We start from the raw sequence: 21,550 nt of genomic DNA on the forward strand, positions 1-21,550 counted from the left end.
AGAACTTAGTACAGACATTTCCTTAGGCGGCAGAAAATGAGAATGATGACTCGGTTCAAAGGAAAATACATACCGGAAATAAACTCCTCATAGATACCAGGATTGAAATTTGATATCACACATCAGCGTATAGCTCCGGCGTGTTAAAAATCAGTTACGCTGCCAATATGCTTTAAGCGTGTATTGGGCGTACTAGAAGCGTACTTAACGCTAAGCGTTTATCCAGCTTTCAAGAAACGTATGTTGGCGTATGTTGTATGTTTTTTATGCTGCATAAAAATTTCCTCGGGTTGTAGTGTTCATCAAGCGTATTTACTTTCCTTTAGTGGCTAGAGGTATAGGGGGAGGGTTGATATCTCATCAACATGTTTATCCCCTCCGCAATTTTGCGCCTGTCCCAAGTCAGGAGCCTCTGGCCTTTGTTAGTTTTATATGATTTTTAATTTTAGTTTCTTGTGTATAATTCGGAGTTTATTATGACATCCATTATCACTGTACTAGTATGCATATTTTTTAAGCGGCCAGCTGAAGGACGCCTACGGGTGCGGGAGTTTCTCTCTACATTGAAGACCCATTGGTGGCCTTTGTCTGTTGCCTGTTCTATGGTCGGGTTGTTGTCGCTTTGACACATTACCCATTTCCTTTCTCAATTTTACCGAAAGTATTTCGACGTACTTCAAACTTACGCAACGCGCTTTGAACGATTGCTAAGCGTTCCTATGGCGTTCAACTAACGTATACCGACTTTGTCAGTTTTCTCTGTACGTTTGGTGCACGCTGGTCTATCCGCCAAAGTGTGACGCCGGCATAAGGTAATCTATTCCTAAGGTAGAAAAGCCTTAGTATTCCAAAGAAAACGCATGGACTTAAACCATCTGAATTGCAACACATGACAGATTCATAGATGTTACAGACTTTGAACAGACAAAAAAATAAGGCTGATTGATAACTTGGCGTAAATAATAAATTCGAGCGGCCAATCAGTCCATATAACGCTAATTTGAAGTGACACACCCTTTTAATGAAATGCAGAGAAAAAAAAATTAAAATAAAAGTGCTCTTTCTATAAGGATACTGTTGCACCGTATTGTAATTTTTTCGTCATTAGTACATCTCATTTTTTTCAATGTGAAAATATAAACTCAAGGTAGTAAGACTAATGTCGTGGCTAAATAACTCTTAACTGACACGATTTGAATTGTCCAACCCATTAACAGACTGTATTCCCCTATTATTCATTAAAATGTGGTATAACTCAACTTATATAACAATTATGAAATTTTTATCAATGACAATTGATTTTTTAGAACCAAAGTACTACTTTGTGTCCTTTAAATCATATCTAAAAATGGTTTTTGGCCTTTTATCTAAAATATTGCTATGCGTACAAGCATAAAAACTACATACTTGCGCGACGCCTTTTCGTTTTACTTAAAATTGCGCAGGCTATGCATTTTTTTAATGGTGGAAAATGTTCTATGATAGATATCATTTTGTCAGACACTTTTCTTTTTTTGATGTGATTCTCATAATGTGCCAAAAAATCTGTATATCTAACAGAGTTTAACATTAAATTGTGAGTTTTACTCTTAACAGACGTATAACCAACCCGATTAACAGACCCACCGCCGATATAGCCGGATACTCAATATAGATTAACCGACCTATGATCTCTCGGTTAGCCGAGTGTCGGCCGTGACAATGCCATCTAAAATCGTAATCATTTATATTATCTTCCATGTAATTAATTACTTTGTACTCAAAAATAGGGTGAACCATTAAATCTTGTAAAGGGAAATAAAAGCAGTTTGATATATTTCGTCATGAATGGATTGATTATTGGTTGCTTAATGTCCAGTGACAGATATTTAATGCATGTAAACTATTCACTAGACTACCTATGGGTACATACCAGGGGCAGATCTATCCATTTTTAAAGGGGTTCCAATCCAAAATAAAGGAGGAGGGGTTCAACTGTATGTTTTTATTTAAAGCATTGATCATCCCCCAAATGAGCGTTTTCCACCACCCTTATTTTGGATCTGCCACTGAAAAGTATCTACTAGTATATCTTTTGATATTTATCATGTATAGTAAAACACAGCTTTATAAAAATATACCAATAAACATACTTACACCAGAAACTACAATCTTTTCAATCTGAAGTCAATATGTTACAATGATAATAGTGAGTAGATTTACAAAACTATGTAAATGAGCTACATCTAGTCAGCCAAAACATATCAATAGACTAATTACAGGATTACTCAAGTTGTAAATATGTGCTAACCTTTCTATACACTAACCGACACGTAATGTGAAAAGTTCGGGTAAAGTCTTGATGCCATAAATATTCCAGTTAAAACAATGAACAAATTCTTAATTGGTTTAGATACCAATTAATTTCGATTATGTTTATCATTAAGTATTATAATAAAAAGGCAAATTGGGAAACACGCCATATAAACTATCACATTAACTTTTATCGTTGACTGCGATATATACCTCTAATAACAAGAAAACCTAAAAATATCCATATGTATTTTAATTAGCAAGTGTAGGTTTGTACTTTCAATTTGTCGATTTAGTCCAATCTTATAGGAACATAAGAATTGCATTAACTCGAGTATTAAGTTAAGATAATGATATGAATCTCTACCTAAAAAACAACCCTGACTTTGCTTGCAAGAACTAACTAGAATTAAACAAATTAAACTTGTACGCTAGTGGCGCGTTTACAGTTACTGTACAAAATAAAGGCAACAGTAGTATACCGCAGTTCAAAGTCATAAATCGATTGAGAGAAAACTAAAGATTCTACAGTGACGCTCGAATAAAAAATAATTAAAGGCAAATTTGACAAGACGATGGGAAAATACGAAATAAATCATACACAAAAGGTGAATTTTTGTATTTGGTAATAAAAAATCATAAATAAAAACATCGACAAATATCTTAAGTTGGAAGTTGCATTATATATTCAATGTTAAAGATATATGCATTGGTTAAATTCTAGATTTATTCTGAAGTTCTGTGACTTAAATTTGTATGTACCTCAATTTGAATTAGGTTAAAAATTGATGTAACTTTTGAAAGGACTCTTTGTTTTTATCGCACGAAATATCAATTGTATTGTCGTAGCAACAACTTATAGTGCACACCATAATCCTTTTCTTGATTGTGACATTTTGAAAAGAGAGTTCACACGTAATTCGAATTCGATTCTCATGAACTAATTCGAATTAGTTTAATTCGCATTCGAAACGTTAAACGTGCTAACGTCAATTCTAATTCGAATTGCAATGCGCGTCAAATTCGCTTTACTGTCCTAACGACTTTTACTTTTAATTCGTATTAACAAAAACGTCAAACTCCCCGGCAGTTCCAGTTCCGATCCGAATACGGGTCCGCATACTACTCTACATTATGATGGAGTAAAGGAAAAAAGTTCTGGAACGGAAACGATCACTGTACGGAGTTTGCAAAAACGTAGTTCTAATGCGAATTAATTAATTCGAATTAAAATAAGAAGAGTGTGTGGACGCGATAAGCGAATTCGATTCGCATTCGATTCGTATTCAATTCGTATTCAATTCGAATTAATGTACGTGTAAACGAGGCATGCATGTATTGTTTCTATTTAGATTCTATTTAGTGTTCTGAAGACTGTTGTTTGATTTTTGTCGTTTTACGGGTTTTGTCATCGTGATGTCGGTTTCTCTTCTTTCCTTTATATATATATGTGTACAGATATCATACTTTTAAATGAGGAAATGGTGTCAGTAGTTTAACTTCCATGCACTAAGCCAAAATTGAGGTTGTGAGTTCGGACCCAATTGTGGCAAGTTCAATCAACTCTAGTTTTAGGGATTTGTCGGTTTATTTTTTTCTGTCGAAATCGGTGCATCCCAGCTTCTTACATCGATGAGAATGACAACCACGAGATAAGGTGGCACGGTAGTATTTGCATTCCAGAAGTTAGGTTGCTACTTAGGTAAATGTATCTAAACAGTATGATTGAACAAAAAATACAGTATCAACTGAACATATTTTCCCAAATGGGATGAGTCAGGTGTAGAAAAATATGAAAAATTTTTACATACAGATGAAAATGAATTTTTGAGAATTTTTTTAAATTTTGTATTCACTGCACCATAAAAGACCTAAAATTACTGGTGGCCTTAGGTTTTTAAAAATAGCAAAAAAAGTAAAAAATAGTAAAATGAAAGTACTTCAGTTAACTGTGAATGTATTTTTTGGAGTGTTAGAAAGTGGTGAAAATTCTTTAAAGGCTTTCATTATCCCTTATGGGCCAGGAAATACGACCGTGCCCCCTTAACCTCTGTAGTGAAAGCGGCTTCGACACACCAAAGATCAATACAAAAATATTTTCAGTAACATTTTATCTCATACTGTATTTTACACGAATAACTCTACTCAGTAATTTTAAGTATTATAATCATGCGATACCTATATAGAAATTATGTACATTGTAATTTGATATAATTATAATGAATAAAACGCAAATAGAAACTACTAAGTAGTGTACTTACTGTTATACAAGCTGAAGATCTTTAACAAGTTTTTGAATTAACTCTAGTTCTGCTGTTTATTCAATGAAATAGCTATCTGTTATGAGTTCTCTTGATAAAATGTCTGCGATGGCATTTCACAGTTTGTCAATTATCATCATTAGCATTAAATCTCGTTAAGTAAAATGCATAATTTGATATTTTCCCCATCGAATATGATTTTAACATTAGGGAACGACCATTTGATATTCCGGGGGGGGGGGGGGGGGGGGGGGGGGGCAGGAGGATTTGTTTTTGATCGGTTATTTATAATACATGTTGTATAGTCAAGTTATTGTGTACCATTTAATCAAAATTAATCATTATCCCCTGCAGAAATTTTAAGATTCAAGATTTTATTCATAACCTCAGACACATACTTGTGTACAAGAGGACAATATATACAAACATATTAAGATAATACATAGCGAGACAGGACAAACGAAACACAAATACATAGTATATTATAAAAGACAATTGGTATAATTAGATTAAGTATTTTATACTTTTCTTCATGAAATGAGTTATTTAAATTCCAAACCAATATACATGTATTGCATATATACATACATACATACAGACATACATAGTATTAAAGTTTGGTATTACCTAGCCTCTTTCAAAAGTACTGTCAAATTAACATATTTCTCCGAGCAGAGCGAGGCAAAAAAAATTTTGAAGGGTTTTGGAACCGCTGAAGGCACAAGAAGCTATAGACCTGCTGAGTTATTTATTTTTGTGATTATCAAGGCTGAGTTATTTATTTTCAAAATCCCCCCCCCCCCCCCCCCCCCCCAGAATATCAAATGGTCGTCCCCTTATAACAAAATTATTAAAAATTATTAATTTTTATATTGCGTACAAATTTCCGCATTTGAATTGTTAGGCAATATCACGAAGTATCAAATTTCCGATAGTAAGTAAACGATCAAACATTTAGATAAATGATCATTCTATTATAAATCACCAAGGACGTGTCCCATCATCCATCAGTTTATTTATGCCCATAAATACGATTTTCACATGCAAGAATCCGCAAAGACATGACTTAAACTAAAACAAGACAGACGAAAGGAAAGATAGTAACCATGGAAACGGTCTACCATAAAACGTCTCATCAACAGGTGCATAAAAAGAACACGGTGGCAGTTTATATAACACAAACAAACCTAAAGACTGAGCATACGAACCCCACCGAAACTGGGATGAAGTCAGAAGCTCCGAAAGAAAGAACAGACCCTGCTCCACATGTAGAATCCGTCGTGTTGCTCATTTAGTTTAAAGTTGTAGCTCAGTCTAATTTGATGATGTCAGAGAGAAATAGGACGGACGGGATTATGGTAACGACAACTGGAGCATATTCGTCGAAATATTTGAATGAGGTTCCAAAATAAACCATCTCGTGGTGGAGTCCTTAAAATTGTCGAAGGATCGAGGACCTCAACTACACTATTCAATATAAGCAGCTACCTTCAATCAAAGAAAGAATGATAGGAAATGTAATATCTGAAATATGTTATCAAGTAGTTAATATGCAGTTCCATATGCAGGGGATACAGAAAATTCACATGTTGCTACATCGAAATTCGAAGCCTCATAACTTGAAGCTTAAATCATCACTTTTGTCGTAAAGTTTTGTTGTCAACCTAGTATCCTCATTGTCAGTTTCAAGATGTAAATTCGTGGTTCACATTTCTTCAAAAAAAAAATCCACAATAGTTGGTCAACAGTTGTAGTTTGTATCTTGATATTGTTACCATACCAAAAGTATGTACAAAAATAATCAGAATTGTAAATTAGAACAATCTAATTAAAATATTGATCTTTGATTACGTTATACTACATATGAGTATAACGTAATCAGAGATCAATATTTTAATTAGATTGTTTTTCGTCCTCGTTAAATTTCGCACCAGTTGGTTTGTCAAAATCTAACAATAATAAAAAGAAAGTTCTTTATGCATACTTAAAACGAACTGTGTTCTCCCTATTAAAGTATGTAACAAAAATCGACAACATTGTTATAATTTTATCTCTGATGAACCTTTAAATGAATGACGAATGACAACATTGTCATTTTTGAATGACATATAAACAGCGTGGGAAAGATAAATTAAATACACTTTCGTTTCTCGTTTTTTGTTTTGTGAAATGAAAACACTTTCATTTTTCAATTTTAGTTTTTGAGAAATCAAATATGAAAAATGAAAATACTTTCGTTTTTTGTTTTGTGAAATCAAAAACGAAAAACGAAAACACTTTTGTTTTTCATTTTGGTTTTTAAGAAATCAAAAACAAAAAATGAAAATACTTTCGTTTTTCGATTTTTGTTTTGTGAAATCAAAAACGAAAAACGAAAACACTTTTGTTTTTCATTTTGGTTTTTAAGAAATCCAAAACGAAAAATGAAAACACTTTCGTTTTTTGTTTTTTGTTTTTGATATTTCAAAACGAAAAACGAATGGACGCAGATATACAAGGACCTGGTCGCACTACCGATAACATAACTGATTTAAAATTTAGATTTTAAATCCTATTATCTTAGATGCTCATAAAAAATAACAAGATTGTTATTGGCAGGAAATGACCACAGCATTTATTAACAGATATGATATATGTACTATTATATGAAATGCAATTTGTGATACATGTAGATCTATGAACTAAAATTAACTGATAAAAATGCATATGACTTGTGTCTTTGAAAATTTTATATGATGATCGCCGAATATGGTTGAGGTGGCAGACCATATATGAAAAGGGGAAGTTCAAGATAATCTATTAACCCTGGAAATCAGAGGCTTATGCTATCATACGATTACAATAAGTCTGTAAACTGCAAATATGTTATCTAAGCGCAGCGAAATCTGCCAAATTGGCGGTGTTGCGACAATTTAAGCCTACAGTTAAAAATAAAATTTGGGGGAGCTGCACATAGCCGTGTGCCATTTCAAGCAAAATTTGATTAAAATAATTTTATGATAAATGAATATGCCATTATATGGTATAAACTGTAAAATAACAAGTTACTATTTGCATTATTTATCAAACAGCCTCAATAACGCCGATGTTTCGTTTAACTGTTCACTAAGATCATATATAGGCATTTATTACTGACATTGAGTCAACTATAAAAATTCAAAGCATGGAATAGTCGTTTGGAAAAGTAATGCCACCCGTGAAATAATTGTTTCTAGGTCTCCCTGTATTAAGTTCAGAAAAGAAAAAAAAAACTTAAAAAAAACATTTCTTATCTTTGTTAATCTTCTGCTAGAAACTCGTGTTTAGCTTTTATGTAAGGATATCGAATGTACAGAACATCCTCCATGCTTTGTCATGTGGACACTAATGGAGCTGTTTAACCGACGCCTGCACTTATCCATACATTACAATTCCCATTGTTTGAATACCGCCATTGCAGTCTTGGCAATAAAACTTGAGACCAAATCAAAGTTGTATCAGGCAATTCATTATATAATCTTGGCATTAATTTAACAAGCTGATAATGAAGGTAACCTAGTTTGATATATTTTATATATCCTTTCCCCAATGTTCACCATAATATAGCTGGGAGGATCTTCAAAGATTTGCATTGTTCTAAAGCGATTCTTCATCTTAGAGAGTTAATCCACCGGTAAAAAAAAAAAACCTATTCAAAGCCAAATTAGCTCCTCCCGGGCGTTGTTTTGCTTCCACAATCACATTCTTAATAATTGACGACCTAACAATCCAAACCCTTATAGGAAAATCAGCAATATACAAAAAATTAAACGGGAATTCTTATATGTAACGCAATATGCACCCGCTTTCAAAAGACCTAAATCTTTTCATCGGATAATCCAGCAACGACACAAGCTGTCTTCATACATAGATTCAGGAAGATGTGGTATGAATGCAAATGAGAATACTCTCAATCCAAGTCACAATTTAGAAGTAAACAATTATAGGCCCATACCTATTTTGAATGACGAACAACGAGAATGTTTAATACCTAAAGCATGTAGAGATATTTTGAGTATTGCAGACAATTAGCGTAACCAGCAAAATACAAAATAGCGGTCCACCTACTACAAGTCTATTTCGCAAATAGCAAAGCAATAAAACAACTGGACGAATACATTTGTCTAATTGCTCAGGAATGTGTATAGTTAACCCTCTACCAAACAAATGAATTTCTACATATTTCTTGTAAATTTTGACATCATTCTTGTTTATTAAAGCATGATTTGTAGAACATGCATTGCTCATATTTTGAACTGTCAACTCTCCAACCATAAAAAGACCATGAAAAGCCGAGGCAAAAACCGCCTGGAGTAGCCTAGCTTTGTATGCAGAACTTCATATACCTGATAATATTGACAAAATACGACGCAATATCTCTCTTAAAAAGTCAGCCTAGTGTCCATATGAGGCAACCTTGAACGCCCAAGACCATCGCTTCCGATAAATTTTGAGTAAAGTCTTCATAATCATTCAGCTTGAAGAGACATGTATTGTCGAAATGCGCATCTGGTGCAAGAAAATTGGTACCGTTTATTTTATTACTACCACTGGGTCGATGCCTCTGCTGGTGGACTATTAGTCCCCGAGGGTATCACCACCCCAGTAGCCAGTACTTCGGTACTGGCATGAAAATACGGATTTTTTTGTGTTATTAAAATTTACTGTTACAAAATGATAGAAATTATTATAAATTAAGGAATGTATCTCCCTCATGCAAAGCTCTGGTTCCTTTCACGGATTTGGCTATACTTTTTGGACCTTTTGGATTATAGCTCTTCATCTTTTATATAAGCTTTGGATTTCAAATATTTTGGCCACGAGCATCACTGAAGAGACATGTATTGTCGAAATGCGCATCTGGTGCAAGAAAATTGGTACCGTTTATTTTATTAGCTTAGTGTAGATGCTTAAGCCTGATCAATGTGTACGAATTAATTGTTGAATGAGCGAATCCTAACTTATACATAGATCTATATACAATAAAGGCAACAATGTCCTGCAAGGACGTAAGCCATACTTTTGCAAGACCGAAATCTTTCCTAAAACTGTTTAACAAATTTAAAGCCCGGGTATACAACTTTTCTGTACTAGTAACTACCGAATTGTTTATTTGAAAGTCTATTCCAGTTTCGAAATGACCATATGAAAGTCCATAGGAATGTCTGATATAATATGCTTCCAGACCCAATGTACGGGAACGATTCACCCGAAAACGAGACAAAGAATTTGTATCTGCATTACTTGAGCCTGGAATATGCAACGCTACTATCTGAATATATTTGCTCATTAATAACAATACTAGTGGACGAATTAACATCCTTACTAACTTCGATTTTGATATTTGCTTGTTAATTATCAAATCTTTTGCTTGGTTTAATCTATTCCTAATAAACTTGACCTTCATATTCTAACCTTAAGCCAAAAGCAAACCCCTCAAGACGGAGCTAGACATCTACACTATTTGTATAACCCCCAAGTTACGTTCTTTTAATGTTTTTAATTCAGTTGTGTTTATTGGAGTCCACCCTTTATCTCATAGATGATACATCAGTTTGACCTCGAAATCAATACAATCCAAATTCTATACAAAATTAAATAAAAGAAAAATATCACAAAAATTTCTCAACTTGATATCTCTTTAAGATCAACGGTTATTGCATTTTGCTAAAAATTCACTTCATATATTGCCAAGTATACGAGTTCGTATTGATGGGATACTGCAACGAGTTGCTAAAACGTGCATGAAATCTCGGTCTAAACTGAGGCCTAGGTTGCTTGAATCTTACATTTTCGCCTGCCTTATTAGGAAAACAGTCTCGTATGGGGCACTGAATCATAAATGGGTGCTGATCAAAGCATCTTAAACAAGAATGAATATAAGCACATGATTAATTCACGCATGAACCTTGGTAATTGAATGCGTAACATTTAAAACGCATTTTAAATTATTAAAATTTAAATTTGCCATTACCAATATCAGACGGAGGATACATATTGAGCAGCCATAAGCCAGGGTCAACAAAAATGTAGTCAATTTTTTGTTGTATATATATATAAAAACCCCTTAACACCATAGTCAGGTGGTGATGTAAAGGGATTGTAAAAGCCTGACTACTGAAAAACAAATCAAAAAACAAAAAAAAACGGTCAACAACAGCCCAAGAACCAGCTGGATCTTGCGACATTCCGAGACGAAATTGTTCATCTCACGACTCCCACCCTAGTGCGCACTGCTTAGCGCCTAGCCGTATACTATGCTTGTACTTGAGTAAATCTTGAAAAACAGTCGAGTGAGCAGTAGTACAATATATACTACTATAGACTAAAAACGCATCTGTCCAGTTACCTATGGTGTAATTTTTTGTTGTTGCTGTCTTGGTTGTATTCCGAGGGAGGGGGAGTAACTGACTATATTTTCGGGTATAACTGTGCCGACAGCACTTTCCAAATCATACCGAAGACATTGAAACACATACCCTGTTCTAAATAGAAATATTGAAAAACATACCCTGTTTTAGACATGCTCAGAATTCGAAAATGTATACCTTGTTCTAGACAAGCTCAGAAAATGTATAGACAGAGACCTATATGTTCTAGACTAGTACAGAAATATATATCCTGTCACCAAACAATTTATTAATGTAAGCAAAAAAACATACTTGTGTCAATATCCAGTATCCAAACTGTTCTTTTTAATTCGATTGTTTAAAAATAAACTTGTGCTCGACAGCAGGGCATGAAAAAGCAACCCTGTTCTTATCAGCAAGACATGAAAAAGGGACCCTGATCTAACCAACAGGACGTAAAAAAACGACCTTGTTTTTGCGGCACATTCGTACCACTAAAAATATAGGAAGTAACCCCCCCCCCCCCCTGGGTTTGTATCAAAAGTTCCTGTGAAATAACGACTTTCTGATTATCCCCAGAAGAGGCCTGTGAATAAACTAATAGGCCTCACTAAACGGAGATGGGGTTTGAAAAACTGGAAAATTACCTGATTGAGTAATGGGTTCAGTAGAACTAGAAGTAGCGGTCGTGCTTACCGGAGCCATAGTCATAGACATAACCTCTGAACTGTGTAAAGTTGTTGCTACTGGATCCTCTATAGACCTGTTAACACCCGCATCTCCATCAATGTTTGAACGCAAAACAGTTCTCTTAGCCGATGTAGCCACATTGTCGCCTCTTTCTACCAGATACCCTAAGCATTTTAAACTGAAAAAGACATCTGGAAAAAGACATGCTATGATAAATTATGTAAATATGTATATCAATACATAAAATTTAAAACAATGCAAAAGAAACAAACAAAAAACAAAAACAAAACCCAACACATCTGCTGATTCTGCTGTGGCCGATCGTGTCTCAAAGCACGAGAAAAAGAAACAATAGAAGATTTGCCAATGGCCCATCCATCGTAAAACAAACAATATTTTCTGTATTCAATAATCCAGCCATCTTAACAATTAAACGTGCGTCTCTAATCATCCAAAATAATGCTAAATTAAGATGTATGTTCTAAATTTAAACTAATTCAAATTGTCAAAATTGCATATCGGAAATAAAATTTAGAAATAATTCGATGTAAAAATAAACTATTTTTTCTCGGAACGACGACAAAGCCTGACCATGCCGTCTGCTAAGAATCAAAATTGCGCCATGACCCTTTGACAATGGTATCCATCGAGTCAAAATAAACGACAATTAAATCCTTGATAAATATTATTTGAAACAGTTTTTAAAAAAATAAGGTTTTTAACAAGTTATGTGTCAGATTGGTGTAGATTTTTATGAAGATAAATCTATGGCTAAAAAAGCGTCTGCTTTTCCCAAAAGTCGATGTCAAAAAGAGAATTATGGGTAAATCAATCACTTGCAAAGATCGATAATCCCAACTAAAAACCAAATACTATTAACTGACGAAGTAATATAACGACGGACACAGTGGTATGAGCACTACCGATAACTGATTTAAAATTAAGATTTAACATCCTATTAATTTATCATTAATTGTCCCTTTCGTATGAATAAATCTTCCATTATCATTTTCCACTTCTAAAGAAATGTTTTTTAATTTCTTACTAACAAGAATAGCAACACCTTGACGGTTATTACCACTATTACAATAAAAAAAATATCTCCATCCCAAATAGTTTTATCTCTTTTAATTCGTTCTACAAACAAATCATTCCAAAATGTTGATTGTAAGCATATTATATCATAAAATCTATCATTACACAATGAAAAAATACAATTCCTTTTATCACTATCACAAAGTCCGTTACAATTAAGACTTATAACATTAAACATAGCCATTACTATATAAAATATATTAAGTATTATATAATATGTACATTCCATTTTTAATTGTTTCTATTTTTTTTCTGATCTGCCAACATAGCGGCCTTGACATTAACCTTAACTTTCAATGACTTTCGTCTTGCATTTTTTTAAACACACTTTTGCATTTTTCTTCTACACTAGCCCACTCACTTTCTTCATCAGTCATTCGGTCAGTGTCTATACTAATTTCGTCTAATTTACCATAAACACCATCATCTCCTCCCTGGCTGCATTTTTGTTCCAGAGAGGGGATGTTACTAATTTTTTCATCATTAACATTTGTTTCACATGAAACATTTTCATTCATAATTTCATTTGTACTTATTAACAATAAATTACATTTACTAATATTGCTATTAACAGTTACAATATGTCCTTCTGAAATCTGCTCACTGTCTTTATCCGTCATGTCGGTCGCGATCTTTGTCTTTACACCATTGTCGGTCGCGATCTTTGTCTGTTCACTATTGTCAGTCACGATCTTTGTCTTTTCACCATTTTTTGACGCGTTATCAACAGTTTCTGTAACATCATCCGCCATGGCTTCATCAGCGTCGGTATATTCATCCTCATCATCTTCATCTCCATTACCAATACCATCACCATCATTATCATCACCAATTTCTCCATTACCATCATCATCATCTCCATTACCATTACCATTATCATAAACGTCTTCTCCATTCCCGTCCTCAACATTAACTTCTAAATCCTCACACATGATATCACTTGTGTGTATATCGGCCACAACTGTTACGACTTTTGACTTTTTCGCATCATCACTGGTTCCCTGTTCCGAACTAATGACTGAGGGACCAAAATCTGACGTATTCGCACTCACCAGGTCATTTTCACTTTCTTCTAATTCTACATTGTTTTCTTCACTACTGGTGTTAATTTCTTGATATTTTCTTTTATTGTCAGAAACACTTCCCCAGGGTGTTTTTCTTTTTCCTTCGGGTATTTCACCAAATCCTTCTCCGAAATATCGCTTTCGTGTGAGATAATCACAATCAGTTTTTGTCCTTAGGCAACTCTTACACTTATTCTCTGAACAGTTTTTACTAATATGTCACTGAGTCAATCTAATTTAAAAACTGTGTTTTTTCAAGTCATCGTATATGTGCTTTTGTATATATTGCGTCAGAATGTGATAATATACATTAATATCGTTTTATTTTTTCAATTTTTTTGTAGAAAAAGACCATGTTTTGAATTTTTCGAAAAACTAAGGATTTTCTTATCCCAGGCATAGATTACCTTAGCCGTATTTGGCACAACTTTTTGGAATTTTGGATCCTCAATGCTCTTCAACTTTGTACTAGTTTGGCTTTATAAATATTTTGATATGAGCGTCACTGATGAGTCTTATGAAGACGAAACGCGCGTCTGGCGTACTAAATTAAAATCCTGGTACCTTTGATAACTATTGTCACCCGGGATGGGTGAGAAAACGTACCCTTTGGATGACAATTATTCAAAGGAACAAACAGTTCGTGTGAATGTTGGAAGTACTTAATTGATTTCCCCAGAATTAGTGATAGATGAAATTGAGAAGAAATGTGGAGTAGGATCTGTTTTAGCGTGTGTTCCAAAGAATGATAACAACTATGAAGTAGTAATGCGGGAAAGGAGAAATGTTGGAGAAATATCAGGAGACAGTATGTTGATACAAGGTAAATCATTTAGTGTAAATGAACTGATTTCTGTATTTAGAATTGTTTCAATTTTTAATATGAGCATGTACGTAACAGATGAAGAAATAATTGATAGATTTGATAGAATGGGTGTTGAAATAGTAACTGACATTAGGAAAAGAAAAATGAGCAGCAGATCGAATGTGTATGATGGTACTAGGATTTTTAAAGTAAAATTACCACCTACACTTGCCTCAATACTGTATTCTATGAAATTTACAGTTAGCGGGAAGGAAACAGCATATTATAGGGTTATTCATAATGATCAGGTTAAAGTTTGTTCTGGCTGTAATAGTGCTGAACATTTGTATGAAGATTGTCCAGATTTTAAATGTGTCAAATGTGGTCAACAGGGACATATTAGTAAAAGCTGTTCAGAGAATAAGTGTAAGAGTTGCCTAAGGACAAAAACTGATTGTGACTGTCTCACAAGAAAGCGATATTTCGGAGAAGGATTTGGTGAAATACCCGAAGGAAAAAGAAAAACACCCTGGGGAAGTGTTTCTGACAATAAAAGAAAATATCAAGAAATTAACACCAATAGTGAAGAAAACATGCAATGCAGAATTAAAAGAAAGTGAAAATGACCTGGTTAGTGTTAGTCAGATGTTCGTCCCTCAGTCATTAGTTCGGAACAGGGAACCAGTAATGATGTGAAAAAGTCAAAGGTCGTAAAAGTTGTGGCCGATATACACACAAGTGATATCATGTGTGAGGATTTAGAAGTTAATGTTGAGGACGGGAATGGAGAAGACGTTTATGATAATGGTAATGGTAATGGAGATGATGATGATGGTAATGGAGAAATTGGTGATGATAATGATGTTGATGGTATTGGTAATGGAGATGAAGATGATGAGGATGAATATACCGACGCTGATGAAGCCATGGCGGATGATGTTACAGAAACTGTTGATAACGCGTCAGAAAATGGTTAAAAGACAAAGATCGCGACTGACAATAGTAAACAGACAAAGATCGCGACCGACAATGGTGTAAAGACAAAGATCGCGACCGACATGACGGATAAAGACAGTGAGCAGATTTCAGAAGGACATATTGTAACTGTTAATAGCAATATTAGTAAATGTAATTTATTGTTACGTACAAATGAAATTATGAATGAAAATGTTTCATGTGAAACAAATGTTAATGATGAAAAAATTAGTAACATCCCCTCTCTGGAACAAAAATGCAGCCAGGGAGGAGATGATGGTGTTTATGGTGAATTAGACGAATTTAGTATGGACACTGACCCATTAACTGATGAAGAAAGTGAGTGGGCTAGTGTAGAAGAAAAATGCAAAAATGTGTTTAAAAAAAATGCAAGACGAAAGTCATTGAAAGTTAAGGTTAATGTCAAGGCCGCTATGTTGGCACATCAGGAAAAAAAATAGAAACAAATAAAAATGGATTGTAAATATTATATAATACTTAATATATTTTATATAGTAATGGCTATGTTTAATGTTATAAGTCTTAATTGTAACGGACTTTGTGATAGTAATAAAAGGAATTGTATTTTTTCAATGTGTAATGATAGATTTTATGATATAATATGCTTACAAGAAACATTTTGGAATGATTTGTTTGTAAAAAGAAATAAAAGAGATAAAACTATTTGGGATGGAGATATTTTTTATAGTTATAGTGGCAGTAACCGGCAAGGTGTTGCTATTCTAGTTAGTAAGAAATTAAAAAACATTTTTTTAGAAGTGGAAAATGATAATGGAAGATTTATTCATATAAAAGGAACAATTAATGATAAATTAATTGACATTTATGATATATTTGCACCAAATAATGTAAATGAAAGATATGAGTTTTTCTTAAAGAGTAAACAAAAAAATTAGTAAAGGAAAATATGTATTAGTTGCTGGTCATTTTAATACTACATTATCCAGTTTAGATAAGAGTGGGGAAACCCTGCATTGTAATGATAAGGCTGTAAAATCCTTATGTAATTTTATGCAAGAAAAAGATTTATATGATATATGGAGGAATAGAAATGTTAATACAAAAGTTTTTTCTAGAAGGGTTTTTAACCCAAAGCAGAATAGACTATTTTCTAGTGTCATTAGTTTAAAATCATGTATTAAGAATATTCATTATAAGGATACTAGTTTAAGTGATCATAGTATCGTCAGCATGAAGATATTTTTGTAATGTAGAAAAAGGTCCAGGTGTGTGGATTTTTACAAGATGAATTATTTATTGATGAAATGAAGAGACTATTTGCAGAGGAAATTGGGTCAGATTTTTAGGTGTCAAATCCTTTAATTTGGTGGGATAATTTAAAATTTACAATTAAAAGATTAAGCCAAATTTATGGCAAAGAAAAGCAAAAAGATTTAAACAGGGACTACTATAAATTGCAGAACAAATTTCAAGAATTATCAGTAAAATCAGAACTTTTAGCATTAGGAAAAAGGAAAATTTGTTCAAATGATTTAAAAATTTTTGAAAATAAAAGAATGTGATGAAGTCTTACAGTTATTAGGAATATAGGTTTGAAAAAATAAAACACTATGTGAAAATTTGAATTGGGAAGGCAAAGTACAATCAATTACAAAAAATTCTGATTTTTTTGGAAAATGAGGCTTTAAACTCTTCATGGAAGAGTAAGTGTTATTAGTGCCTTACTTATGAGTAAACTGTGGTATACATTAATGGTTGTAAATATACCTGAAAAGTATTGCATACTTATAAAAAAGAAATGTTTAGAATTTGTATGGAATAATAAACCTCCTCTTGTAGCATATGAGGTTATTATAAATAAAGTAGTTGACGGAGGATTGAATTTTCCTGATATTATGCAGAAAATGTATGCTTTTAGATTAAAATATTTGAGTAGACTGTTGGATGAAAATTATTGTGCTATATGGAAACAAACTTGTTTTTATTTCTTTTCTAAGTTTGAAAATATGAATCTTGGAATTGAACTTGTATTATGTGATCTCCGAAATAGAAAAATAGATGCGTTACTAGAATGTTATCAAAGTCTGATTTTGGCATGGCAAAGTATTTGTGATAATGTAGATATTGAAGTTAATTCAGAAATGTTTTTGATATTCCGCTATTTCTAAATTCAAATATTACATATGGTAATAAAATGTTATATCTTAAGACATTTATTGAAGCAGGTGTATGTAAAATTAAAGATATCGCATATGAATGTAAACCAGGTTTCTTGAAAGAAAATTATATTCAAGAAATTGTATTAGAAAAATTTCCGGAAGTTTCGGAAAATGAAATGTTACATGCAGTTAGAAATGTGCTAGAAACAATACCTGATGAGTATAAAGTGTTAGTTGAAGCAAATGTACATATTAGTAAAACTCCTGTGTTAAAACCTATGATTAAAGATGGCGTCCAAATTTGTTCACTTCCATCCACGACGAGTTTTTATTATCAAATGCTTGTATCAAAGCTTTCTAGAGAACCTAAATTCAGAAATGTGAATTGAACGTTTGATCTGGCTTATAGCACAGGTCAAAAACATTGAGTTCAATGAGAAAAATATTGCTCTCAAATTCAAAAACCCCATAGTGAGATTCGAACTGCGGTCCTCGGTATTCACTGTCTGGCCGTCAGCCGACTGAGCTATGGCGACAGAATAGTTTCAGACATCAGAATTGTATACTTATATCTAGTCGTAACATTCGACCGTCAAAAGACATGCAAGTGCTTCGTTTTGGTTATTTAGCTTCATGACAAATTGCAGGTCATTGGAAATTCTGTTTTGTTAATTCATCTACTAGTATCAATAGATATATTCCGAGAAACAGAAATAGTAAATATGATTAGATAACACAATAGGAAGACAAATCGATGGATCAACATAAAATCGACCGTGTCGTCTCATACTTAGGTCAAATGAAACAGTAGCAACTGCATAATGTCTAGAATGCCATTTTTTCTCTGTCTATTGGTGTGCACCTGTATATACTTGCCCATAGATCACGGAAGAGTAAGTCTAGATATAAATATTGAATATTTCAAATCATTTATCATGGAGCCTTCATAGCTCAGTTGGTTAGAGCGCCAGTCTAGTAAACTGGAGGTCGAGAGTTCGACTCTCTCTGAAGGCTACTTTCTTGTTGTCATTTTCTGTTAGTTAGTCTCATATACACTTACTCTTAATTTATCCCCCCTATTCCTGACAACATTAAGAACTTTCATAAATTACATCTCGATTAGTTACACTGGTTTGTAGGCCTACTAAGCAATCATTTGAATGGTTAAAACACTATTCATTGGAATTGCTTTATTTGAAAATAAATTTTTGAATAGCGGATAACAAGAAGTCGAAGATGAATAATTTCTACCGAAGGCTTGGCTCGGGGATACTAAAGGTGAACAAAGTTATATCGCCTGAGGTTATTGTCACTTGAAAATCTACGGGCAAATTCAGAAATGTGAATTGAACGTTTGATCTGGCTTATAGCACAGGTCAAAAACATTCAGTTCAATGAGAAAAATATTGCTCTCAAATTCAAAAACCCATTGTGAGATTCGAACTGCGGTCCTCGGTATTCCCTGTCTGGCCGTCAACCGACTGAGCTATGGCGACAGAATAGTTTCAGACATCAGAATTGTATACTTATATCTAGCCGTAACATTCGAAAAATATCCATGCGTATGTCAATGTACAGAATGTGATCAACCGTTAAAAGATTGTATGTGAATGGTAGCTAATGACAATAATTCAGAAGATATTATACAAAGAAGACCAGATGAAAATCGTGTAGATGATGAGGATACTGAAACCGTGGTAAAGTCTATTGTAAGTGAAAATCTACATGACAATGAAATATAAAATTGAGAATGGAAATGGGGAATGTGTCAAAGAGACAACAACCCGACCAAATGAAAAAAACAACAGCAGAAGGTCACCAACAGGTCTTCAATGTAGCGAGCAATTCCCGCACCCGGAGGCGTCCTTCAGCTGGCCCCTAAACAAATATATACTAGTTTAGTGATGATGAACGCCATACTAATTTCCAAATTGTACACAAGAAACTAAAATTAAAATAATACAAGACTAACAAAGGCCAGAGGCTCCTGACCTGGGACAGGCGCAAAAATGCGGCGGGGTTAAACATGTTTGTGAGATCTCAACCCTCCCCCTATACCTCTAACCAATGTAGAAAAGTAAACGCATAACATTACTAGTACGTACATTAAAATTCAGTTCAAGAGAAGTCCGAGTCTGATGTCAGAAGATGTAACCAAAGAAAAAAAAATGACAATAATACATAAATAACAACAGACTACTAGCAGTTAACTGACATGCCAGCTCAAGACTTCAATTAAACTGACTGAAAGATTATGATTTCATCATATGAACATCAGGCACAATCCTTCCCGTTAGGGGTTTAGTGTCATACCATCATAACATATATGAGAAGAACATAACCCGTGTCATGCCAACAACTGTTTTTAGAATAAATGTGTTTAGTTCCGACGCAAAGACCTTATCAGTGACTCAATATTAACGCCAAAATATGCAATCTTTAATGACTTGACAACAGTATCGTAATTATATCCCTTCTTAATAAGTCTATTCAAAGGTTTTGTAAGTTTCTGAGGTGAATACTGACACCTTTGTGCTTTATAAAGAAAATTTCCATAAAAAATTGGATGTGAAATACCTGAACGTATAAGAAGTCTGCATGTTGAGCTATATTTACGAATGATGTCTTTATACCGATGATAAAATTTAGTAAATGTTTTGACTAGTTTGTGATATCGAAAACCCTGGTGTAATAATTTTTCAGTAATACATAAATTTCTCTCGTTAAAATCTAAAACATTGTTACATACACGAGCGAATCGTACAAGTTGAGATATATAAACACCGTAAGATGGTGACAAGGGAACGTCACCATCTAAAAACGGATAATTAACGATAGGAAATGAAAAATCATTCCTTTTATCATAAATTTTAGTATTCAGCTTTCCGTTAGGGATATAGATATCAAGATCGAGGAAAGGGCAGTGGTCATTGTTAGTATTAGCTTTATTTAAAGTAAGTTCAGCAGGATAAATTTCATTAATATACATACTGAAGTCGTCATTATTGAGAGCCAAAATATCATCCAAATATCTAAAAGTATTATTAAATTTGTTTATCAGATGTTGTTTTGATGGGTCTTTGCTTATTTTTGTCATAAATTGTAACTCATAACAATACAAAAAGAGGTCCGCAATAAGTGGTGCACAGTTAGTCCCCATTGGAATTCCGATAATCTGACGATATACGGAATCCCCAAAGCGAACAAAAATGTTATCTAGTAAAAATTCAAGCGCATATATAGTATCAAAGCATGTCCAATTAACATAGTTTTTTTGTTTATTGCTACTAAAAAATGACCTAAAAGAGTTTGAACATATATATTCACATTCTGATTTTTTGAATGCCCATTTAATTAGGTGTGTGAATTTTTTCTTAATGAGAATGTGAGGCAATGTGGTATACAGGGTAGAAAAATCAAAACTTTGAACAGATTCAAAATCACCAATATAAGCATGCAATTTATCAAGTACTTCCAACGAGTTCTTGACACTCCAAAAGTAATTTATCCCACTATTTTCGAAGGCCTTATTTGAACAATTTATTATAAGGTTTTTAATTGTACCAAGTGTGCTGGTAAGAAGAATAGACAATTTAGTAGTTGAACAATGGCTTGAAGACGAAATAAATCTATATTTGTAAGGGGTTTTGTGTAGCTTCGGAAGCCAATACATAGTTGGGACTTTCATTGTATTTGGCTCTGCTTGTAAAGCGGTGGCTAAAAGTTTATGTTTGTTACAGATTTCGTTTTCTGAAAATGGAGTCAGTTGGAATGTTGGTGAATTGTTGATTTCCTTTTTCAGAACCTCAATGTAAAATTTACGTCAAACAATAATAATATTAATAGCAGCTTTATCGGC

The 21,550-nt window shown here is 33.5% G+C and overlaps 1 protein-coding gene and 1 non-coding gene across 2 annotated transcripts; one reads left to right on the forward strand and one right to left on the reverse strand.

Moving 5' to 3' along the window:
• Positions 1-12,999: 12,999 nt before the first annotated feature.
• On the reverse strand, positions 13,000-13,638 carry LOC139525230 (uncharacterized). Its single transcript, XM_071320423.1, has one exon. The coding sequence runs from the start codon at positions 13,636-13,638 to the stop codon at positions 13,000-13,002; it is 639 nt and encodes a 212-aa protein (XP_071176524.1).
• Positions 13,639-18,631: 4,993 nt separating this feature from the next.
• Trnat-agu (transfer RNA threonine (anticodon AGU)) lies at positions 18,632-18,705 on the forward strand. Its single transcript has one exon. It is a non-coding gene; the product is annotated as a tRNA-Thr (tRNA).
• Positions 18,706-21,550: the final 2,845 nt, after the last annotated feature.

This window comes from Mytilus edulis, chromosome 5 (genome assembly GCF_963676685.1).
Source record: "Mytilus edulis chromosome 5, xbMytEdul2.2, whole genome shotgun sequence".
NCBI lineage: Eukaryota > Metazoa > Mollusca > Bivalvia > Mytilida > Mytilidae > Mytilus > Mytilus edulis.